Raw genomic sequence first — 25,546 nt, forward strand, 5'->3', positions numbered from 1 at the left:
AATCGCCTCCACAACGGCACTCCAGGAGGATTAATAGAGAAAACAAACACTAGGGTGGGACTACTGCAGATAAGACTTTTCTGCCATATGATAAATCACTATTTTTGAAGTACATCTAATTTATAATGCTTAAAGAAGGTATTTGGGTTTCTCCACGTATCTGCTCTGCATATTTGCTCTATCAAGGCATTCTCTGCCCATGAGGCTGAGACAGCTCTGGTAGTGTGCGCTTTAATCCCCTTAGAAGGAGTCAAGCTTCTTTGGAGGTAACAGAACTTGATGGTGCTTCGGATCTATTTGGCTATGGTACTTTTGCTTGCCGTCCGATTTTCTGAACACTTTTGAGACCTCCAGGTAAGTTAACAGGCATCTTCTGACATCCAAATTATGGTATCTCCTTTCTAACTCAGAAGCTGGATTCTCACAGAAAGATGGAAGAGACGCCTCCTGTTGGCGATGGAATTTTGAGGCCACGTTAGGTAGGAACATCGGGGTGTGTTTAAGGATAATGCTGCCTTCCAACACTGTGAGATAGGGTGCTCTGCAGGAGAAGGCCTGGATCTCTACCACTCTTCTAGCTGATGTTATTGCTAGTAAAAAGGTGTTTTTTAGAGTCAGGAGCTTAAGTGAGATCTCCTGCAAAGGTTCAAAAGGTGCGTCCATTAATACTTCTAAGGGCTCTTTCACACTTGCGTTATTGTCTTCCGGCATAGAGTTCCGTCGTCGGGGCTCTATGTCGGAAGAATCCTGATCAGGATTATCCTAATGCATTCTGAATGGAGAGTAATCCGTTCAGGATGCATCAGGATGTCTTCAGTTCCGGTACGGAACGTTTGTTGGCCGGAGAAAATACCGCAGCATGCTGCGCTTTTTGCTCCGGCCAAAAATCCGGAACACTTGCCGCAAGGCCGGATCCGGAATTAATGCCCATTGGAAGGCATTGATCCGGATCCGGCCTTAAGCTAAACGTCGTTTCGGCGCATTGCCGGAGCCGACATTTAGCTTTTTCAGAGTGGTTACCATGGCTGCCGGGACGCTAAAGTCCTGACAGCCATGGTAAGTGTAGTGGGGAGCGGGGGAGCAGTGTACTTACCGTCCGTGCGGCTCCCCGGGCGCTCCAGAGTGACGTCAGGGCGCCCCAAGCGCATGGATCATGTGATCACGTCATCCATGCGCATGGGGCGCTCTGACGTCATTCTGGAGCGCCCCGGGAGCCGCACGGACTGTAAGTATACCTCTCCCCCGCTCCCCGCTCCTACTATGGCAACCAGGACTTTAATAGCGTCCTGGGTGCCATAGTAACACTGAAAGCATTTGGAAGACGGTTCCGTCTTCAAATGCTTTCAGTACACTTGCGTTTTTCCGGATCCGGCAGGCACCTCCGGCAACGGAAGTGCATGCCGGATCCCAACAACGCAAGTGTGAAAGAGGCCTAACACTAGATTCAGGTCCCAAGGAGGAATGGTAGAATGGACATCTTCTGAATGCTCCTTTTATGAACCGCTTTATCAACGGCAAGTCTGCCAGCTTTACTTGAAAACTACTCAATGCTGAAACTTGCACTTTGAGGGCATTTGACTTGAGACCTTTGTCAATACCGGCCTGCAGAAAGTCCAGTATGAGTGGAATATTGGGATCCTGACTGCAGTACAGTCTGTCTCCTGCAAACTCCAAAAAGGCCTTCCATGTTCTCCTGTAGATCCGGTAGTGTCCTTCTTACTACAAACTAAAGTGGATATTACAGATTCCGATAAAACAAAGGGGCCTAAGTGGACTGGTTCACTCTCCAGACTGTTAAATGTAGTCTCGCTACGTCTGGATGGAACACCGGACCTTGACGTAGTAGTTCCGGATACATTGGGAGAGACCAGAATTGACCTGCAGACGGATCGTAGAGGAGGGGAAACCAGGATCTTTTCAGCCAAAAGGGTGCAATCAGTATTAACTGTACCTCTTCCTCCATTGCCTTTACTAATACCTTTGGAATCAGACTGTAAGGGGGAAAAGCATACAGGAGATCCTTTGGCCACGGGCATGACAGGGCATCCACCATTAGCGGCTGATCCCTGCTGGAGAGGGAACCGAATAAAGCGAGTTGTTTGTTCTTCTGATTTGTGAAGAGATCCACTTTTGGTAACCCCATCTGTGAGATATTTCTCTGAACATGTTGGGGTCCAATGACCACTCTCCCACTCTTAGATCTAATCCGCCACTCTGTTTTCCTCACCCTTTAGATGGACAGCTACCAGGGATTTTATATTTTTCTCTGCCCAACCGAAAATCTTGACAGTTGTAGCTCTCTGCTTCTTGTACCCCCCTGCCGGTTTAAGCAGGCTACTGTGGTAGCGTTGTCGGACAATATCTTTATGTGATGGGATTTTACAGATGGATGAAGACACATAAGTACCTTCAAGACTGCCGCCAATTCTCTCATGTTCGAAGAGACAGCAGACATCCCTGGGCTCCAGGTGCCCTGGACCACCCGATTTCCTGTGTGGCCTCGCCGATTTCCTGTGTAAAAAGGTAAAAAGGACATAAGGTTGTGTGAATCTAGCAGGATTCCTAAGAACTTCTTGTGCTGACTGGGAACCAGATCTGATTTTTGGGTATTTATTAGCCAGCCCAACTCCACAAACTTTTTTTGCACAGTCTTCAGATGCGCCTGGAGGTGTCACGAGGGTATCAAGAGCCACGTCTGACTCCGTTATACCCGGGGTCAGGAAGTCGCAGTGGGTGGCTGCGCGCTCTATATCTAAAGATCATGGTGTTTCTTAGTTATTGTTTTCTGTGTTTGCCTTGCTATCCTTTTTGTCTCTCTCAGGGATCCGTAGCTTCTCCTCCTCAGCTGTTTCGTGTCTGCCACTCCCTACCTCCTTATATTCTCCCCTCACACTTCTCTAGTTGCCAGTTATAGAGCTTCCTGCCTGGACATCTATACTGACCCACTGGAGTGGTTAATCCTGGTTGTTGTTCCTGTGTGCTACCCTCCGGATCCCTGTTTGGCTTACTGTTGTCGCCCACCTGGGAATATATGTTGAGTCTGTGTTGTCTGTCCTCCCCTTGGTGTTTTCCCTTAGAGTTAGTGGTGCGGACTAGTGTTCCCATCGCCCTGTTCACTACCTAGGGCTCAGCTCAGGGAAAGCCAGGGCTTTAGGCACGTGATCGGCGTACGGGTGAGGAACCCGTCTAGGGACGTCAGGGCAGCCAGGTGCCAGCCGCCAGGTGAGTCAGGGGTCACCATCTTCCCTCTCACTTGGGCAGGGCCTTCCTTGTTCCCTCCCTCTGTGACACGTATGTGATAGTCACGCCGACCGTGATATTATAACTGGCCCTTACTTTTTGAGAAAAAAAATAAAATAAATTTTTTTTAATTTTTTGTTTGTTGTTTTTTTTTCTCTCTCTACTTAGAATCCAATATGGATCCTATTGATGCCTTGGCAGAACAGCTTCAAAGCCTGTCTTTGGAGGTGGCAGGATTGAAGGCGTCTGTTCTCCAACAACAGCAGCAAATGCAGCAGACCGCACCCCCAGCGGTTGCTATGGGTAACCAGGTTGTCACTGAACCCAAGGTTGCTCTTCCCGACAGATTTTCTGGGGGAAGGGACAAATTTGCAACGTTCCGTGAGGCCTGCAAATTATATTTTAAGTTGCGCCCTTACTCCTCAGGTCATGAAGAACAGCGGGTTGGGATTGTCATTTCCCTGCTTCAGGGGGATCCGCAATCCTGGGCGTTCTCGTTACCCCCTGGTTCTCAGGCTCTTCGGTCAGTGGAGGGATTTTTTGGGGCTTTGGGTCTCATATATGATGACCCTGACCGAGTCGCCCTGGCTGAGTCGAAGTTACGGAGACTCCTACAGGGAGATCGGTCAGCAGAGGAATATTGCTCAGAGTTCCGTAGGTGGGCTACGGATACTCAGTGGAACGACCCGGCTCTCAGGAGTCAGTTCTGCTCTGGGTTATCTGAAAGGGTTAAGGATGCGCTTGCGCTGTATGAGACCCCCCTTTCCCTTGATGCTGTTATGTCCCTCTCTATCAGAATAGATAGACGTCTTAGGGAGAGATCGAAAATTCCGGAGCAATTGGTTACCTCTCCCAAGCAACAGTCAGCCTGTACTGACTTAGATGAGCCTATGCAGCTAGGCGGAACTTCTCGTCAGGTCCGTCCTCCCGAGATTCGCCGTAGGGGGGGGGGGGGGGGGGCTTGTTTTTTCTGTGGGGGGAGGGGTCATTTCATTAATGTCTGTCCCTCCTTTCTCAAAAACAAAAGACCGTCGGAAAACTACTAACCCCGGGCTGTGCGGAGGATGTCAGCCGGGGGGTATACGTTTCCTCCATACGAACATCTCAATTTGTGTTACCAGCGGTCATTGTTTTTGGTGTTAAGACGGAGTCTATTTCTGTTTTTCTAGACAGTGGAGCAGGGGTAAACTTGATTGATGCCCATTTTGCCCGCACTATGGGTTTGTCTCTCTGTACGCTGCAGAGACCTATTCCCGTATTCGCTATAGATTCTGCTCCTCTGTCTCAGAGAAACCTCACCCACATTGTTCGTAATTTACACCTTCGGGTAGGGGACCACCATAATGAGTGTCTTTCATGTTACGTTCTGGAGGGCCTTCCCTCTCCGGTGGTATTGGGTCTTCCCTGGTTGGTAGCGCAAAATCTAGTGGTGGATTGGCAGGCCAGGGAGATATTGGAGTGGAGTGAGCATTGCAGAGAGAATTGCTTAAATAACAATTGCTTAATCGCCTCCATAGCTTCCCTACCTACATTTATTTCAGACTTTGAGGACGTTTTTTCTGAAAAGGGTTGTCAGAAACTACCACCTCATCGTCCTTATGATTGCCCGGTTAACCTGATTCCCGGGGCAAAATTACCCAAGTCCAGGTTGTATAATCTTTCGGGTCCCGAGAGACAAGCCATGAAAGATTATATCTCCGAGAGTCTGGCTAAGGGACACATCAGACCCTCTTCTTCACCCGTGGCTGCAGGGTTTTTCTTTGTTAAAAAGAAAGATGGGGGCCTGCGTCCTTGCTTAGATTTCCGTGAGTTAAACCAGATAACCATCCGTGACCCATACCCTCTTCCTCTCATTCCTGACCTTTTTAATCAGATTGCGGGTGCTAAGTGGTTCTCCAAACTTGATCTTAGGGGGGCCTACAATCTGATTCGTATCAGGGAAGGGGATGAGTGGAAGACAGCTTTTAACACCCTTGAGGGGCATTATGAAAATCTAGTTATGCCTTTCGGTCTGACCAATGCCCCTGCTGTCTTCCAACATTTCGTTAATGATATTTTTAGTCATCTCATCGGCAGGTTTGTAGTCATATACCTAGATGATATCTTAATTTATTCGGCTGATCTGAAAACACATGAGGTGCATGTCAGGCAAGTACTGCAGGTCCTACGGACGAATAAATTATATGCGAAAATTGAAAAATGTGTCTTCGCTGTTCAGGAATTACAGTTCCTGGGATATCTATTATCTGCTTCAGGTTTCCGCATGGATCCTGGGAAGGTCCAGGCAATTTTAGATTGGGATCTTCCTGAGAACCTTAAAGCCCTACAACGGTTTTTGGGTTTCGCTAATTTCTATAGAAAGTTCATTAAAAATTATTCAGTGATCGTTAAACCCCTTACCGACATGACTAGGAAGGGGACAGATTTTTCCAAATGGTCTGACGCCGCTAAAGATGCATTTTCCTCTCTAAAGGAGAGGTTTACCTCGGCACCTGTTCTAATTCAACCTGATGTCTCCCAGCCTTTTATTGTCGAGGTAGATGCGTCAGAGGTGGGAGTGGGAGCTGTATTGTCTCAGGGTCCGTCTCCTGGCAAATGGCGTCCTTGCGCTTTCTTTTCCAAAAAATTATCTTCTGCAGAGAAGAATTATGATATTGGAAATAGGGAACTGTTGGCGATTAAACTGGCGCTTGAAGAGTGGCGTCACTTCTTAGAGGGAGCAATCCACCCCGTCACGGTGATTACGGATCACAAGAACCTTCTGTACCTAGAATCGGCTAAACGTCTCACCCCTAGACAAGCTAGGTGGTCGCTATTCTTTACCAGATTTAACTTTGTAATCACCTATCGTCCTGGGGCAAAAAATACCAAGGCAGACGCATTATCTCGTAGTTTCCCTGGAGGGGGTAATGTTTGTGATCCGGTACCTATTTTACAAAGAGGAGTGGTTGTCTCTGCTGTACACTCTGTTCTAGAGGGAAAGGTGTTAGAGGCTCAGGGGGACGCCCCGGCCTCTTGCCCCTCAGAGAAATTGTTTGTACCGTTAAACCTGCGTCTTGAATTATTAAAAGAACATCATAATTCGGCACTTGCTGGACACCCGGGTAGTAAAGCAACCTTGGAGCTTTTATCTCGTCGTTTTTGGTGGCCAAGGTTGCGTCAGGATGTAATGGATTTCGTGTCTACTTGTTCTACTTGTGCACGCGCGAAAGTCTCTCATACACGTCCAGCAGGGTCTTTATTGCCACTTTTCATTCCCAATAGGCCATGGACACATCTGTCTATGGATTTCATCACTGACTTACCGTTGTCGGCGGGTAAAACAGTTATCTTGGTAGTAGTAGACAAGTTTAGCAAAATGGTACACTTTATTGCGCTACCCGCACTTCCTAATGCTAAAACTCTCGCTCAGGTGTTTATCAGTGAAATCGTGAAGCTTCACGGGGTCCCTTCCGATGTGGTTTCGGATCGAGGAACCCAGTTTATTTCTAAGTTTTGGAAAGCGTTTTGTTCCCGTTTGGGGGTTCACTTGTCCTTTTCCTCAGTCGAATGGACAGACTGAGCGTACCAACCAAAACCTAGAAACATATTTAAGGTGTTTTGTGTCTGAAAACCAAGAGTTGTGGTCATCATACTTACCGTTAGCTGAGTTTGCCATAAATAATCATTATCAGGAGTCCACTGGCAAGTCACCATTCCTTGGTGCATACGGTTTTCATCCCCAATTTTGTACTTTCAAAGAGGGGGGGTCTTCTGGGGTTCCCGAAGAGGAAAGGTTTTCTTCATCTCTTTCATCGGTATGGCAGAGGGTGCAAGTTAACTTGAAAAAGATGAGTGGTAAATATAAATGCATGGCCGATAAGAAACTGTCGCCAGGTCCGGACCTAGGAGTGAATGACTATGTGTGGTTGTCTACTAGGAATATTAAGTTGAAGGTTCCTTCTTGGAAACTGGGTCCTAGGTTCATTGGTCCCTATAAAATAGTAGCCGTCATTAACCCTGTGGCTTTTCGCCTGGAGCTACCTCAGACTTTTAAGATCCATAACGTCTTCCATAAATCGTTACTCAAGAAGTATGTTCCACCTCTAGAACCATCGCCGCTGCCACCTCCTCCTGTTATTGTGGATGGTAATCTGGAGTTTCAAATAGCCAGAATTGTTGATTCTCGTCGGGTCCGCTGCTCTCTTCAGTATCTTGTGCATTGGAGGGGTTATGGTCCCGAGGAAAGAATGTGGGTTCCAGCGTCAGAGGTAAACGCCAACAGGTTAATTCAGACTTTCCATGCCTCTCATCCGGGGGGGTACTGTCACGAGGGTATCAAGAGCCACGTCTGACTCCGTTATACCCGGGGTCAGGAAGTCGCAGCGGGTGGCTGCGCGCTCTATATCTAAAGATCATGGTGTTTCTTAGTTATTGTTTTCTGTGTTTGCCTTGCTATCCTTTTTGTCTCTCTCAGGGATCCGTAGCTTCTTCTCCTCAGCTGTTTCGTGTCTGCCACTCCCTACCTCCTTATATTCTCCCCTCACACTTCTCTAGTTGCCAGTTATAGAGCTTCCTGCCTGGACATCTATACTGACCCACTGGAGTGGTTAATCCTGGTTGTTGTTCCTGTGTGCTACCCTCCGGATCCCTGTTTGGCTTATTGTTGTCTCCTGTTGTCGCCCACCTGGGAATATATGTTGAGTCTGTGTTGTCTGTCCTCCCCTTGGTGTTTTCCCTTAGAGTTAGTAGTGCGGACTAGTGTTCCCATCGCCCTGTTCACTACCTAGGGCTCAGCTCAGGGAAAGCCAGGGCTTTAGGCACGTGATCGGCGTACGGGTGAGGAACCCGTCTAGGGACGTCAGGGCAGCCAGGTGCCAGCCGCCAGGTGAGTCAGGGGTCACCATCTTCCCTCTCACTTGGGCAGGGCCTTCCTTGTTCCCTCCCTCTGTGTCACGTATGTGATAGTCACGCCGACCGTGATAGGAGGTCCTGAAGAGATGGAAGAGAGAAGAGGGCTGAGGATCTGGCGGAGAGTTTCACCAGGTCTGCAGATGCATCCGACAAGAAGTTACAAGCATATTTTAAGATGGGTATTGAGGCCAGGATCTCTTCCCTTGGAGTTCCTGCCAAGTGTTCTTCAAGCTGTGTTAACCAGACTGATAGGGATCTCGAGGTACAGGTGGCAGCTATACTGGGTCTTAGCATGGCTGTGTTTGTTTCCCATGCACGTTTTAAGAGACCTTCGCATTTCGGATCCATGGGATCCTTTAAAAGGCCCATGTCCTCAAAAGGGGGAGAGAAGTTTTCTTAGATATGCGGGCGACAGGCGCATCAATCTTAGGAGTTTTGTCCCACAGTACTGAGTCCTCCTCGGCGAACGGATGTTTCCTCTTAAAGGAAGTGGAAATTACATTATTTTTCTACGGATCTTTCCAATCTTTATTAATCAACATTTTAATGTTATGTACAGGAAAAACATTCCTTTTCTTCTCTCCCAGCCCCTGGAACATTCTGTCCTGGATGGACTGAGGCTCTTTAACTTCCTCTATTTTCATCTTAGCCCTGATGGTCTTTTCCGTATCCTGTGGGCTACAAAGGGGCTTCCCCGATTCATCATCGGAGGATTCAGATTCTCCGAATGATGATATCTCTCCCTCATCAGAGTCAGGCTCCAGCTGAAGGTCCGACATCTGTGATCTTTGTGAGGTAGAGGGCTGAGAAGAACACTGCAGTAGCCTTGTGTCAATCGCTGATTTAACCTCTTTCTCTGATAGATTCAAGGAAAGAGGGTGACTCCTCAGAAACCCCTTTGTCCGTGCATCTTGGAGAGAACGCTTTCTTTGATTTGGAGGGTAGGGATTTTCTACATATTGCACATTTCTTCAGAGTTAATGAATCCTCAGCAGATTTCTTTTGGTGCTGGTGTCCCTGCCCTGTAAGGTAATACTTAAGAATTTTTAGGGCTCTAACTAGGGAGACTTTTTTTTTTTTTTTAAACACCAGTACCACACCAGTGAGGGATATAACACTCACGCAGGGTCAGTAGTCATACAGGAAGGAGGCTTACCGGGCTCTGGGCAGCAGGATCCACAGGCTTTCGGGACTCAGGAGCTTCCAGGGGAGCAGACATGCTGTGCGTGCTGCGATGCTGGAAAAGCTGTACTCCATGCTCCCGTCCTCCTCATATCAGCCAGCTCTCTTACGTCACCCGCCACAGTTAGTGACGCTGAGGCCTGGCAACGGAATTCGCGGCCTGTGCGCATGCGCACGATCCCTTGTTCCCCGCGATGAGTGAGCAGGGGAACGGAAGCCCGGGGGCTGCCTTCATGGAAGGACTTATGCCGAAGGAACGGGGACAGGGAAGGATCATGAACCCCGACCTCAGCACGGCCCTCCTGGATGGAGCGATCCATCAACCCCTGACATAGCAGGAGCAGCTTCCACGTGATCCTGAAAACAGGAAACAACAAACTGAAGCAGGTAAGGGGAGGGGGGGATTTTAAGATTGAGCTTTTACGTTGTTTCCTGTCCTGGGGAGGCGGGGACACCCCTCTGGAGTGCAGTTGTGGAGGCGCCGGGGAAAAAATGGATCCGCAAAAAATACGGATGATGCCCGTGTGCATTCCATTTTTTGCGGAACGGAACAGCTGGCCCCTGATAGAACAGTACTATCCTTGTCCGTTATGCGGACAATAATAGGACATGTTCTATCTTTGAACAGAACGGAAAAACAAAATTTTTTGCGGACCAATTGAAATTAATGATTCCGTATACGGAACACAAAAAAACGGAACGGAAAAAAAAAATGTTCGTGTGCAAGAGGCCTTAGAGTGCATTTTAGGTTCATCCAGAAATTTCACCCACAAGCCAAATATCCTTAACTTTTTGTGAGTAATGCATTTCTTACTAAAATGGGAGCTAAACCCATCACCTGGGTGTTTGTTATAGGGTATGTAAAATTCTATTTATATAAAAATCTTGGCCTGTCCTGTGTTTAAGTGTTTCTTTACTCCAGGGTGCGAGCTAAAACGTCTTCTGCGAGCATTAAAGCAGGAACTAGAGACCTGCCAGGACCTTCCTCCCCGATGGAATTACTGCAAATACATTTTCCTGACCAATAAGAAGTAGCATTGGCATGGCAGCAGGGGAACACAAACAGTGACTGTCATGAGGGCCCAGGGAGCACACTGATGAAACCATAAAGGCTTGTAGGCTGAGAATGAGACTTTTTTGCAGCCCCATGAGAGCTTTAGAGAAAAAGGCCACTTACTACATGTGTGGATTCTGGAACAATGTGACATGGTCTTTTTTTGGCTGGAGGTATGCTGCAGGAAACAAGCGACGATACACATTTTTATATTTTATTTATTTTTTCCATTTTTTTAATTTTCATTGGAGGGAAGGGGCAATCAATGTGCATGGTGTTTGGATCAGCTGAGAGAAACAGCGTCTTTGTCATGAAAGTGATTTTGGTTTCATAAGAAGTGTCAAAACTGCTGGTTACAATTTGTCTAAGAAGTTATCTAGGGGTGGGACTCCTTCCTTTAAACCTTTACGTTTCCGGGTTTCTGCCACCACTTGGGAGGGGCGAGAAGTGGCGTCAAATGGATCTCCGGGCAGGATCTGCCAGTGGTCAAATACACATTGTGGGAAGGCCTGACCTCCAGTGTTGGACCTGAGGTCAGCAGTAAAACCTGTGAGGAGACATGACATCAGCAATGGAATGACCAGGATTTATATGTGCTTTTGTAACTCAATTCGTAAGTTAATACATGGAAGATTTATTAAAGGGGTTATCCCATTGAAAGTATCACCGATTCTGTGCATAGGGGACAAATATCGGACCCTGAGGACTAGGGGGGTCGCAGTCCCCTCTCTGAATGGAGCTCCTCATTCTTGAGGTCATGTGGGAAGGGCCAGCAGTCAGACCCTTTCCCCCTCCAATCTGACATTTATTACCTATCCTGTTGATAGATGATAAATTTCATGAGATAACCCCTTTTAATACGGTCTTTACACAGCATAAAAGTAGACCAGGCAGGCAGACCCTTCAAAGTGTTAATGAGGCACAAAAACAGTAAATAATCTGAATCTGGCAGAAACTGAGCGAGCACCATAGCCTCTGGGTCCCTGCTGTTTGTTGCCCCAATCTGCAATCTTGCCCCAATCTGTCGCATCCAATCTGCAAAATTGTGAAATGGATGCAGACACAAATATATGGCCGCGTGAATGGGCCCTTTCTAAGTAATAACGTGTTGTTTCCTATCAATTGATGCTAAAACTGCAAAACCAGAACACCAGCTCAAGACGGCACATTTTACTCCAATGTAGAGCAGCAGACGGCCATATTAAATGCTATTGTTAATAAATCTCCCCTTGGTCGTTATTGGTGCGGCAGGACCTGCTCCTGTTTCTTGTAAAACATTTATCCACAGAATTTTTGTGAACGAGGCCAAAACCTGGACCTGGAAGAACTTACCAAAGGATTCATTGACAGGTAAGTAGGCCTTCACTACAAACATGGGGGTTCCAGCCACATGAGACTCCTCAAAGACATGCCCACGCTTCCTGTTCAGTACACCATAGATGCCGCCGACCACCTGCTCTGGGCACTGTGCAAATAAAAGGAGGCAGATGTCAAATACTCTGGAGCACTGAGCGGACTCTATAAAGATAAATCTGCTGGAGAATGAAAGTGGGAGGCTACTGCTCCATCTTCACGACCTACCTGAATCTCCACCAGATAGATTGGCTCCATTAGCCTGGGTTGGGCTGTGATGGCAGCAGCATACAGCACTCTCCTAGCGGTGGGGATGATCTGTCCACCTCCACGATGAATTGCATCAGCATGCAGTGTGACATCATGGATGTCGAATCTGGCGCCTCTCATGTTCTCTTCACACAGGACTCCCTGCAAAGAAATATTCAAAGCCATACATGAATTCTACAAAAAGTGAAGCACATTTGGAGTTTTAATACATCTGCTCCATGAGTACCCATCAGCGTTGCAGTCACATCAAAGGTTAAATTGGAGAACCCTAAACTCGTTTGCTACAGAAATGTAAGGCTTCCCTGTACACAATGCGGCCCGGCAGCAGGATCCCTATTTGGTGGGCTACATGCCACATGAAACAAACCTCATGTACATGTGCGGCCTGGAAAGTACAGGTGTGGTCCGGCAATTAGCGGTGAGCCGCATACAGATACTGCTGGTGAGCCACGCAGTGTACGAAAAGCCTAAGTGATCAGATACAGAACGAACCTCCTTGGTAGCCCACTGGAATCCCGCCACAACGCTGTCCTTGATCTCATTGAGGTACTGGACTCCTTTAGTGACGTCAACCAGGATGTTCGGCCCAGTTCCATCGGGACCGAAACACCAGATCTTTCTGGCCTCTGCCACATCCCACTCGTACTTCTCTGCCAAGTAACGGGCGCGCTGCTTCAATTCCTGCCTGGAACTGACGTCACCCTTGTCGATGTCCTCAGCCAGGCCGTCGGGGAAGGGCCGGGCCTTCATGTACAGACGGTTGTGCTTGTTGGGAGATTTGGACAAGCAGAGATGGTTGGATTCCTCACTCACAGTCTCCCTGTACGACACAACAGGGTCCGATTTCTAGAACAGAAAGAACAGTGTCAACAATAGAGAGTTCTTCAGTTCAAGATCCTCATCTATTTGTCAGAGCTGAGACCGCCTAAAAGTCACTCTCTCGACTGCAAGGAAATTGAACACTTATCATGGATCACAACAAATTGCTGAGGGTCCCAGGGTGGCTTCTAGAGACTGTCCAAAGCTGAAAACGTCATTAATGTTCACTCAATAGACAGACCCCTATAGAAGAGCATTAAGGCCCTGTTCACATCATGTATGGATCTATACTCTCAGCGCATCTTATACAGCATCATTTACCCAACTGTAGTAGACTACACCACGCTATATAAAAAAGGTATACAAATTTTTTTTTACTAATGAGGGGCATTTATCAACTACTGTGGGGGGTAAAAAAAAACTTTTGCAAGTTACGGCAGACCATATTTGCCCTATAATTTGTGACTTCAAAAGGGGCTGAGCTTAGCATGTCCTACTGGATTTACTCTAAGTTACAGCGCCTAATTTATTAAGGGGCATCTTCCTACAGTGCAGGGAAATAAAGACTGGCGTATGGGAACGCCTTGATAAATCTCCCCAGAGGTCCAAAAACGGAAATCTTGATCTGAACATGGCCCTGGTGGAAGGGGTCATATGATATTACATATCAGAGCAGACCTTCCAACCATCTGCAGTAATGGCTGACCTCTCACCTTGATGGGGATACAGGCATGATCTTCTTCAAGGTCTTTAAGGCAGATTTCTAGATGTAACTCCCCGGCTCCTGCAATGATGTGCTCTCCCGATTCTTCAATTATACACTAAGCACAAAAAGGAAAAGAAAGTACTATTTACTCTGAAATTACTTTGCTGAAAATATTACAAAAATGTTGGAAATATTCTGGAATCCTTTCTATTAACTACCAGTTATCCTTTACAAGGAAACCCAGGAATGAAGCAACTCCGAACAACTGGTCCGTTCACTTCTGGGGTACGGGACCTTCGTTTTCATGATTAGTGAAGGTACCAGCATTAGGACCCCCACAAATTTAATAGTTATCCCCCCCGATCTGATGTTTCAAACTGGGCTCCACTGCCTGCTTCTGTCTCGATAGCAGGAAATTGCGGTGAAAGCCGCTCGGGTACTCCGGCTGAGCAGCTTTCAAAGCCATTTTCTGTCTTGTCGAGACAGAAGCAGGAAGTAGAGCACAGCGGGGCCAGTTTTAATAAATTCCCCCTAGTCTCTCACTAATCTATCAAAAATACAGAAAAGTGGCTTTGGTTTCATTCTCCAACAAAACGTGCGCCCCTCTGTAGTCTCTATCCTATCTGTAGGCTGCTCTACATCGGAGCCTGAAGCCTTTTACATGCCTGCTTCCTGTATTCGGCTTCGATTCTGGTGTGTCACACCAGAGCCGTCAATTGCGAGCTGCTAAACACACAGGATCTCCCATTTACCTGGACCATAGGATCAGACTTGGCCAGACGTTTCAAGCCCTCCACCAGTTTCGGGAGGTCCGCAGGATTCTTTGCCTCCACAGCGACACGTACGACGGGACTAACGCTGAACTTCATCACTCTCATGTTGTGGGCGTGCTCAAAGGTGGTGATTGTTCCAGTCTTCACCAGGAACTGGTCAACGCCAACAAGACCGACTATATTGCCACAGGGCACATCTTCAATGGGCTCTACGTAACGCCCCATCATAAGGATAGTCCTGCGGAATAAGAGGAGTGAAGCCTTGAGCTTAGGAAGTTACCATGCTTCTGGCTAATGTTGTCCCAGTGACTTTGGAGGTGACAAATCAACTTCTTCTGTCTATTGGATTCAATGGGGCAAGGAAGGGGAGCACTTACCTCTGAATAGGCTTCAAGTAAAGATCTTCCTTCTTCCCTGGAGTGTAGTTGGGACCCATAATTCGCACTTTCTGTCCAGTTGACACAATTCCAGAAAAGACACGACCGAAGGCATAGAACCGTCCTTTATCAGTTGTGGGCACCATCTTGGAGATGTACATCATCAGGGGGGCTTTGGGGTCACAGTTTTTCACACCTACACAGATAGAGTATAGAAAATAGTGTCATCAATATCTCCTACTAGAATTACAATACTGGGGGGTCATGTGATCACATAAAATAAATTGATTTGTGCATTGGGCCGCTGAAAGCTCAAAGACCCAGCAAGCTCCCTCTAGTGGTGGCTGCAAGTAGCCAAAATGTTGTCTATGCAGGGGATGTGGAGGAATGTTTGCCATTTACATGCCTAGAATAGCGCCACCTGGTGTTCAAAGTGTACAACACATCTACCTAATCAGCTAAGTGCTGGTAGACACACATGCTCAGTCACTAATCCTCCTTCTCTGCTCCCTGTGTATTGATTCACCGTTCACTGACTAGAAGTCCATACAAATTGCTTCCTCGCTGCTTGTCAGGAAAGCACCAGATCCGGTGTCATAGAACAGCACTGTACGGTAAGCTGAGGAGACTGTTTCTGAGGACCGACTTTCGAGAAAGCAAATGCTATTTCTCTTAATTGTTCCAGACCCCACAGGAAAAGTATTATCTATTGTATTTGCATGGAAACTTACTGAAGATTTTCTGATATATCTACAGCTGACAGAGGGGGAAGGAAACTGACTGGGAGCTTATAATTACAGCTACAAGAGGGGGAAGGAGGCTGACTGGTGGTTATGTGGAGAATGCATATGTAAGGGGTTTGGGGAGTTGTAGGTAGCCCTCACACAGCAGCAAAGATGGGTGCTGATGGAGGCAACAAAGGAAAAAAGGTGTTTATAAAATAAAAAATTAAAAAAAATTAAAAAAAGAGTGGTTATTAGCCGTTTTTGACTTTTTATATGAATTTGACTTGTTGGATAACCTTGTTCAGAAATTAGTGAGCACAGATCATTTATCACAAAATGTTGTTCTGCACATCAAGCATGGCCCTGTGGCAGTGACCCTTACCCAGAGCAGCTTCATCATCAGGTGGCCCCTCGTACAGCAGCTCACAGCGGTATTTCTGCGCCGTGACGGGGGAAGGCAGGTGGATGGTGATCATCTGCAACAAGGCGTCACCAGCCGGTAGCCAGCGCCTCATCACTGCCTGCAGCACAGGAAAGAAGCGTCCCGTTAGTTGGTGCATTACCGCAATTCTTACCAAAGAGAACAGAAATCAGCAAGAACATTCTTCAGCGTCCACAGACAGAAAACGAGAGCTGGATTTAAAGAGAGATTTCAGTGTTAATGAGGATTCGCCATCGGGTGAGTGACATAGGAAGGCGTTTATGTAACAGATGTATATTACAAAATGCCTTTATTTCTCCAAGAACTGGGGGAGAAAAAGTGGAGTTTCCCCTTAAACCGGACTGCTGCTCCAGACTAACCTTTAGTAATGGAGGCTGCCAGCCCTGGAAGAATACCCAACAGTAATGTGTCCCGGGAGGCCGTATCCTCACTGTTACTCATATCATGTCACAATATCGTACGGTATGGGTTTTTTCAAAGTTCTTGACCAATGAGATATATAAAATGGTTAAAGGGGGTAACAATTATTGGGAAAGACCTGGTTCCGTCGACATGCAGGAAACGCATGGAGAAGCCTGGTCAGACAATAGTCGGTCGTGGTGGTGACCTGCTTCAGCCAGTGACTGGCTGAATGGACATCTTCAGGTATTTCCTGTAAGTCAAGGTGGGACCGGAGAGCAGAGACCAGCGGGGACCTTCTAAGTGTCGGAACGGCTGAGGATCTTTGAGGCAAGTGTGGCTTCTTTTAGTCAATTTGGACATCTTCCCCAATTAATTTTACCCCTTGAACAACTCGTCTAGGTTAAACGGAAGGGAGTCAGGAGTTCCATGAATTTGCTTGTGTTGGACTTTCCCTCTGAGGAGCTGTACCAGAAAGAACCCATAGCCATTCCCCACCTTCAGGATGGCTCATCCAACAGCGAATGTTAATGGGGGTTTGGTGTTGAGAATTAGCAAAACAGCTGATTAACAAGTAGAGGATACGACCCCCCCCACCCCAATATTACCGCTGCACCCCCCCACTAGTCGAATATGGTCACACCTTTGTGATGCTGAATACGAGGGCGACGTCTGCTTACAATTCCCATCCGCGAGCGCTCGAGAGTAACAGAGCCTGAAATAAAATGGCTTCCTGCCTGTCACTAACACTTATTACTGTCGTCTTCCTAGATGGGAGGAGAAAAACAAAACATTTTAGGGTAGAAAAGAAGAAAACTCGAGATCCTTTCTCCACGATTGGTGACATGTAGGTCCTTGTGGTTTCTGTGGGACGGTTGTTGGATTAAAACACAGAACAGGTCTACAAGCCTACAGCTCTTGTTTCCATGGTTACAGACTACAAACAAGTCCCCAGTGTAGTCGGATCCTGCAGTCAGGTTCTCATCTTGGTGATCTTTAAACAGTAGGAGGGGAAGGGGGAAATGACTGCTGGATTCGGACTGTCAAGCGTCTGTAACCATGGGTGCACATTATTCAAATCGGATTATTCAAAGATTTTATTTTAGCTGCACTGGGGCAAGAAAAATACCGACCCCCTCTCCCAAAGAATAAAACACAGGATTAAAACAAATCTTGAAAAAACATTTCAGTTTTTATATAGATGAAAAAATAAATGTTCATAAAGAATTACTTTCTATATACATTACATACTGAGTTACAGTCTGTATTACAGCCAGAGCTGCATTCACAATTCTGCTGCATATGGCCCAATAGCTTAGTTGAGTTTTTATGAAAAGTGGAATACTTTTTTTTTTTTTGTTATTTGGTGGTCCGATGTGGCAGCCATACTGGACTTTGCAGCATATTTTAAATCTAAAAGTAAAATACTGATGATCTAGCATCAATATCAGATTGGTGGGGGTCCAACACCTGGCACACCCGCCGATCAGCTGTTTGAAGACGCCCAGGCCAATGACGTCACGTTCATTGGTCACATTGCCTACCTGCAGCTCAGTCCCATTCAAGTGAATGAGCCTAGGCTTCAATACCAAGTACAGCCACAAAACAATGGACAGCGCTGTGCTTGGTTTTCTTGTGAGGAAACTTCAGTGCTCGTTATTAGCTTCTTCAAATACCAGATCGGCAGGAGTTCAAGTAGTTGGACCCTCAGATAGAGACTTCTGGCCGTCCCCTGCCACCACCTTGCAGGGCTCCGTTCCTGATATAGGTGCGGGTCCCAGCGGTGGGACCCGCACCTATAAGACAATGGGGGCATATCCTAGCGATATGCCCCCATTGTCTGTGATGAGACAACTCCTTTAACCCCTTAAGGACTCAGCCCTATTTCACCAGGCCATTTTTTGCAAATCAGACCAGTGTCACTTTAAGTGCTGATAACTTTAAAAAGTTTTGACTTATCCAGGCCATTCTGAGATAGTTTTTTCGTCACACAGTGTACTTCATGACACTGGTAAAATCATTTTTATTTATAAAAAAAAATACCAAATTTACCAAAAAAAAAATAATAAAAAAAATGCAAATTTCCAAGTTTCAATTTCTCTACTTCTATAAAATACATAGTAATACCTCCAAAAATAGTTATTACTTTACATTCCCCATATGTCTACTTCATGTTTGGATCATTTTGAGAATGTTACAAGGCTTAGAAGTTTAGAAGCAAATCTTGAAATTTCTCAGAAACTTTCAAAAACCCAAATTTTTAGGGACCAGTTCAGGTCTGAAGTCGCTTTGCGAGGCTTACATAATAGAAACCACCCAAAAATGACCCCATTCTAAACCCCTCAAGGTATTCAAAACTGATTTTACAAACTTTGTTAACCCTTTAGGTGTGCCACAAGAATTCATGGAAAATAGAGATACAATTTCAAAATGTCACTTTTTTGGCATTTTAATAATTTTTTTCCAGTTACAAAGCAAGGGTTAACAGCCAAACAAAACTCATTATTTATGGCCGTGATTCTGTAGTTTACAGAAACACCCCATATGTGGTCGTAAACAGCTGTATGGGCACACGGCAGGGCGCAGAAGGAAAGGAATGCCATACGGTTTTTGGAAGGCAGATTTTTGACACCATGTCCCATTTGAAGCCCCCCTGATGCACCCCTAGAGTAGAAACTCCAAAAAAGTGGCCCCATTTTAGAAACTACGGGTGGCAGTTTTGTTGGTACTAGTTTAGGGTGGCAGTATTGTTGGTACTAGTTTAGGGTACATATGATTTTTGGTTGCTCTATATTACACGGTGTCAAAACAGATAACAAGAAATAGCTGTTTTGACACCGTTTTTATTTTTTGTTATTTACAACATTCATCTGACAGGTTAGATCATGTGATATTTTTATAGACCAGGTTGTCACGGATGCAGCGATACCCAATATGTATACTTTTTTTATTTATGTAAGTTTTACACAATGATTTCATTTTTGAAGCAAAAAAATAAATAAAAATCATGTTTTAGTGTTTCCATAGTCTGAGAGCCGTAATTTTTTTAGTTTTTGGGCGATTACCTTGGGTAGGGTATGATTTTTGCGGGATGAGATGACGGTTTTATTGGCACTATTTTGGGGTGACTTTTTGATCACTTGCTATTACACTTTTTGTGATGTAAGGTGACAAAAAATGGTTTATTTAGCACAGTTTTAATTTTTTACGGTGTTCATCTGAGTTGTTAGGTCATGTGATATTTTTATAGAGCCGGTCGATACGGACGCGGCGATACCAAATATGTATACTTTTTTTATTTATGTAAGTTTTACACAATAACAGATTTTTTCAAACAAAAAAAATAAATGATGTTTTAGTGTCTCCATATTCTGAGCCATATTTTTTTTATTTTTTGGGCGATTGTCTCAGGTAGGGGCTCATTTTTTGCGGGATGAGGTGACGGTTAGATTGGTACTATTTTGGTGGGCAAACGCCTTTTTGATCGCTTGCTGTTGTACTTTTTGTGATGTAAGGTGACAAAAAAAATGGTTTATTTAGCACAGTTTTTATTTTTTACGGTGTTCATCTGAGGGGTTAGGTCATGTGATATGTTTATAGAACCGGTCGATACGGACTCTGTGATACCTAATATGTATACTTTTTTTTTCCCCTATTTTTTTTTACTTTATTTGGGGAAAATTACGTTTTTGTCTATTTTTACTTGAAACTTAAAATTTTTTGGGGGGAAAACTTTATTTTTTGTCCCACTTTGGGGCTTATATTCCTTTACAATGCATTCCAATACTTCTGTATTGGAATGCATTGGCTGTATGAGTAATACAGTGTGTATTACTCATACAGCTTCTGGCCTGTGAGATCCAGGGGGCTGGATCTCACAGGCTCGTCACCGGAAGGCAGCGTGATGCCTTCCTTAGACATCGCGCTGCCTTCCATGCCATCGGGTCCCCACCACAGCCGCATGGGGACCCGATGGCACCGCCGCACAGCCGCCGCAACCGCAGGTAAAGCCGCAAACCGCAGGTCTGAATTGACCCCCCCGGCGTTGTGACAGGATGCCCGCTGAATGATTTCAGCGGGCATCCTGTTCCGATTAACCCCCGCCGCAATCGCGGTTTAAACCCATGACGTACCGGTACGTCATGGGTCCTTAAGGACTCGGGAAACATGCCGTACCGGTACATCATGCGTCCCTAAGGGGTTAAATATGTATCCAAACCTGCTTGCACTATCAGTAATAAAACTGCTCCCAGTTTCTTGCCTGACCGAATCCCTGTTCACACCGCCTGGCAGAAGTACCATGGGTCATTTAAAAGGTGGACCCAAGCACTTGCTATGGAGCTCGGAAGACCGCTGACGATTTCTCTTCTGGGTCTGTTAACGCTCAGAATTCAATTTCAACTGCAATACATTGGTTATTTCATGGCTCTCATGTTGTGCAACTTGCAGTATGTAGGCTGCACTACTGGAATAAGACAATGCCTATCCGGTGTTGCCAAATATCTAACAGGATAAATCAGTGTGAAAAGTAGACGTTCACAATTGTCATTAATTCTCAAACGTTAAAATAAAACAAAAACTAACTTTATTGCGGATTCAGTACTAAAATCTGGGGCAATACAGCCCACCTAAAGCGTCAAATGCAGGCTAGGGTTCAATAGGGTGCTCCAAAACTGACAGACAACAGGACAATGAGCTGGGAATTATAGGGACATATGACAAGGCCAACCGACAAGTACGTGATATATTATATATTGGACCCAGATATACGTGATCTTATATCAGACCATCCCAAGATAACTTTACGACGGAGTTGGAATTTACGTGATCGATTGGTACACAGCCTGTACCACAGTCCGGCTCAAACATGGCTTCATAGCACCAAACCGGTACCTATCCATGTGGGTCATGTGCCTCCATTTTGAGGGGGTCCTCCTTTGTGAGCTCAACGACTCAGAAGAGGTATTCCATCAAATCCTTCATTAACTGTAAGACGGGGTGATAGAACGGGGTCATAGGCTTTAAAAGGGGGTGTTGACCACAGTAGATGAAGACCGTACCTTAAGGAGTGGCTTTCCTTCCTTTTCCCGGTCCTCCGCGTCCAACTTGATGTCCAGTTTCTCAATCAGTTTGGCCGTCTCCTCTTTTTTGAAGTTCATGATGGCATCAAATATCTACAGGACACAGGGCAGCAGGTGACACAGCGTCCTGGAGGCACAGAGCATATTACACTGGAAGTAGATATGAGGGATATCCATTACCTTAAAGATGGGGTCCAGTATGAGCTGGCTGAATGTACGCGGCAGCTTCTTTCCATCAGCGTTGGTTGCAGATTTGCTGAATTTGCCAGTGGCCGGATCAAAATACCTAAAACACACAAGGTGATGAAGACATCAGCGTTCTGCCATATTAACCGGATAAGACCTCAGTACCGTAAGAAAATACACTGGAGCTCAGGATATAACAGTCTGGGGACAAAGCTCAACTGGGTAATGGCCGTGCCATGTCCTGTACTGCTCTCCAGTAGGAGCTGCTCCATTGTGTACTGTACAGCAGCGGTCCCCAACCGCCAGGCCGCGGCCCAGGACCGGGCCGTGGAGGATTGTTAGCCGGGCCGCGGCAATCAGGGCAGTCTTTAACTCTGTACTAATGAAGCGTTTCCATTATGGAAGCGCTTCATTAGTACAGAAGGACCAGGGAGCGGTGAAGGATCTGTACTCACCACTTCCTGGTCCTCGGCTCGGCTATCGGCTGTGCAGGGCTGCGCACAGCGTGAGGTCGCTCTGTGACCTCACGCTGTGCGCCACTATACACAGCGAGCCGACAGCAGAATGAAGAGGATCGCGATGGTGACCAGGAGCAGGAGAGGCAAGTGTTTTTATTTTTTTTTATTTGCACTGATGGCTGACATGGGGGGGCTTATGGGCTGGCTGACATGGGGGGCTTATGGGCTGGCTGACATGGGGGGGCTTATGGGCTGGCTGACATGGGGGGGCTTATGGGCTGGCTGACATGGGGGGGCTTATGGGCTGGCTGACATGGGGGGGGCTTATGGGCTGGCTGACATGGGGGGGCTTATGGGCTGGCTGACATGGGGGGGCTTATGGGCTGGCTGACATGGGGGGGCTTATGGGCTGGCTGACATGGGGGGGCTTATGGGCTGGCTGACATGGGGGGGCTTATGGGCTGGCTGACATGGGGGGGCTTATGGGCTGGCTGACATGGGGGGGCTTATGGGCTGGCTGACATGGGGGGGCTTATGGGCTGGCTGACATGGGGGGGCTTATGGGCTGGCTGACATGGGGGGGCTTATGGGCTGGCTGACATGGGGGGGCTTATGGGCTGGCTGACATGGGGGGGCTTATGGGCTGGCTGACATGGGGGGGCTTATGGGCTGGCTGACATGGGGGGGCTTATGGGCTGGCTGACATGGGGGGGCTTATGGGCTGGCTGACATGGGGGGGCTTATGGGCTGGCTGACATGGGGGGGCTTATGGGCTGGCTGACATGGGGGGGCTTATGGGCTGGCTGACATGGGGGGGCTTATGGGCTGGCTGACATGGGGGGGCTTATGGGCTGGCTGACATGGGGGGGCTTATGGGCTGGCTGACATGGGGGGGCTTATGGGCTGGCTGACATGGGGGGGCTTATGGGCTGGCTGACATGGGGGGCTTATGGGCTGGCTGACATGGGGGGCTTATGGGCTGGCTGACATGAGGAGCTAATGGGGGGGGGGGGCTTATGGCTGACATGAGGGGCTAATGGCTGACATGAAGGGCTAATGGGGGGCTTATGGCTGACATGAAGGGCTAATGGGGGGCTTATGGCTGACATGAAGGGCTAATGGGGGCTTATGGCTGACATGAGGGGCTAATGGGGGGCTTATGGCTGACATGAGGGGCTAATGGGGGGCTTATGGCTGACATGAGGGGCTAATTGGGGGCTTATGGCTGACATGAGGGGCTAATGGGGGGCTTATGGCTGACATTGGGGGGGGGTTATGGCTGACATTGGGGGGGGGGGGTGTATGGCTGACATTGGGGGGTGATAGATGGCTAAAGGTTTGGTGGTTGATCTGAGCCATTGGGGGTCTAATCTGAGGTCTGATTGCTGGTCTGACCTGAGGTGTAATGAAAAATATTTTTTTCTTATTGTTCACCTCTAAAACCTAGGTGCATCTTATAGGGCGAAAAATACGGTACAGTGCAGCAGAGACCAGTGCAGCAGAGACCATAGTCAGTTTATATAGTCATTATATAGTGTTATATATTTTAATATGCACCTTTGTGTTTTGTTATGCGCGTGAATCAGTCGGCCCCGCCCACCCCCTAAGCCCCGCCCCAGAACGACGCCCCCTTCCCCCCCCAACCGGTCCCTGGGAAAATTGTCTTGCATGAAACCGGTCCTTGGTGCAAAAAAGGTTGGGGACCACTGCTGTACAGGACCCTGAAGAAGTTCCATAGAAAGTGACTTACAGCATCTACTCCTGCTATATGTAAGGACTTTGTGTTCGTTATCTGCTTATTTTTCTTAAAACGTTATATTCTCTTATACTGTGATGACATTTTGGGGCTTTGGAACCAAATACTAGTTTTTCCCAGTCTTATGGACTCAAGTTACAATGGTCGTCCCAGAGCCAACTTATATTGTAACCCGAGAATTACTTTACTTATCCTGTACTGATCCTGAGTTACATCCTGTATTATACTCCAGAGCTGCACTCACTATTCTGCTGGTGGAGTCACTGGCCCACATTTAATAATGGCAGTCGACCAAAATCTTGCACAATTTGTTGCATTTAGAAAAGTCGCCTACACCTTTCTTGGCAAGAGAACATGACTTCACAGGGAAGGGATGTAGCTTCACTGGAAGCGGTCTAAGATTCTCTATTTTGATATTAAGATGCTCTCTGTCATAGGATATGCCCCCATTGTCTGATAGGTGCGGGTCCCACCTCTGGGACCCACACCTATCTCGTAAAACAGATCTTGTTTAGCCGCCGCACCCATTCATTTCTATGGTGCTGATGAGTGAGTGTCCCAGACAATGAGGGCATACCCTAGCAATATGCCCCCATTGTCTGAGATGATACAACCCCTTTAAGCATAGTTTGTATGGCTCAGGCATAATTCAGAACCTAAGACTTTGGAAAAGGCGGTCAGGCCGAAGGGGAAGGGACAAAAGAGCATCTGTGAGCAGGTAAATGAGAGCTGTGTATCAGGCCATACGAGGCCAATATGATGCCACCAGGAAGGCCGAAACACCCCCTGCCTTGACCTGCTTAAGAACATGGGGAAGGACTACAAGTCTCTCTGCCGACCTCAGGGATCGAGAGGCTTCTCACACTGCTGTTCTGCTCCTGGTGCCTATTTGGTTACTGAGATAAGCAGCTGCAATGTAGTTGTCCATCTGGATCCTGACCTGGAGACTCTGGAAATGAAGAGTCCAATGGGAAAGCACCAAGCAGGTGGCTCTGAGCTCCAATCGTTCGGTGTGAAGCAAGGACTCCAACTAGGACCGGAGCCCCAGACCCTGAAGACCACACACAGGCACCACCAAGATTCCATAGCTCAGAGTGAACCTGTCAGTGACCTTTCACTTTACGTTTCTAAATGTATAATGAAAACGTTGACAAGGCACCCTGCCTGTTGATGGTTTCCATGAGCGATATTTTATAGATATCTGACATAACAAGCAATGTCCCCCCACCACCTCACCGCCGTATATAATTACATACTTGTCTCCCCATAATTTCTTCATCATGTCTTCCACTTTCTTTGATCGCTCAGCTGGAGTTGGCTGAGCCTTCTCGCCTTTGGATGCAAACTTGGCAACGTACATCTCTGCAAACTGCTTGAGGGTGAAGGCCCAACCGTGCAGACCCGACCCAAAACCGACTGTGCCAATCACAGGGTCAATCTACGGACACAAGAAAAGAGGGAGGATGAGGACTGGGTTACAGAAAGCCAGAAACATTCAAAGTTTTATAATATGGGGAATACCGCTGCCAATTAGTGATGCTGAGGAAACGGCCACATGTCGACTCGCAGGCAAAAACTGTGCCATCAAATCGCAACTTCGAGGTTTTTAAACATATTAATAATGGCCACAATTCTGCAGGTAAAGGCCAGCTGGCTGCGCAGTTTTACAGGTAAAAACATTGTTTATCTGTAGAACGGTGTGCCCATTAAAAAGATATCTCTGAAACAGCTCCACTGTACAATAAAATAGCAATTTTTGGCCGGGTCAGCCCAGTACCCGCCACATGTGGCCACATCCAGATACAAATTTGATCCATTCCAATGGCTTTGTA

The 25,546-nt window shown here is 46.9% G+C and overlaps 1 protein-coding gene across 1 annotated transcript in view; it reads right to left on the reverse strand.

The window, feature by feature from the left end:
* Nucleotides 1-10,569: 10,569 nt before the first annotated feature.
* The window catches only part of LOC120992278 (elongation factor 2-like), a 31,862-nt gene continuing 16,885 nt past the window's right edge, over nt 10,570-25,546 (reverse strand). The window contains exons 5-15 of the mRNA XM_040421147.1: nt 24,971-25,152; nt 21,495-21,600; nt 21,294-21,407; nt 15,775-15,913; nt 14,668-14,863; nt 14,270-14,528; nt 13,525-13,632; nt 12,485-12,838; nt 11,951-12,133; nt 11,702-11,834; nt 10,570-10,916 (exon numbers count right to left, since the gene is read on the reverse strand). Coding sequence (XP_040277081.1) covers nt 10,723-10,916; nt 11,702-11,834; nt 11,951-12,133; nt 12,485-12,838; nt 13,525-13,632; nt 14,270-14,528; nt 14,668-14,863; nt 15,775-15,913; nt 21,294-21,407; nt 21,495-21,600; nt 24,971-25,152 — 1,968 coding nt within the window. The 3' untranslated portion in view covers nt 10,570-10,722. The remainder of the gene's footprint in view (nt 10,917-11,701; nt 11,835-11,950; nt 12,134-12,484; nt 12,839-13,524; nt 13,633-14,269; nt 14,529-14,667; nt 14,864-15,774; nt 15,914-21,293; nt 21,408-21,494; nt 21,601-24,970; nt 25,153-25,546) is intronic.

Source organism: Bufo bufo, chromosome 2, assembly GCF_905171765.1.
Source record: "Bufo bufo chromosome 2, aBufBuf1.1, whole genome shotgun sequence".
Taxonomy (NCBI): domain Eukaryota; kingdom Metazoa; phylum Chordata; class Amphibia; order Anura; family Bufonidae; genus Bufo; species Bufo bufo.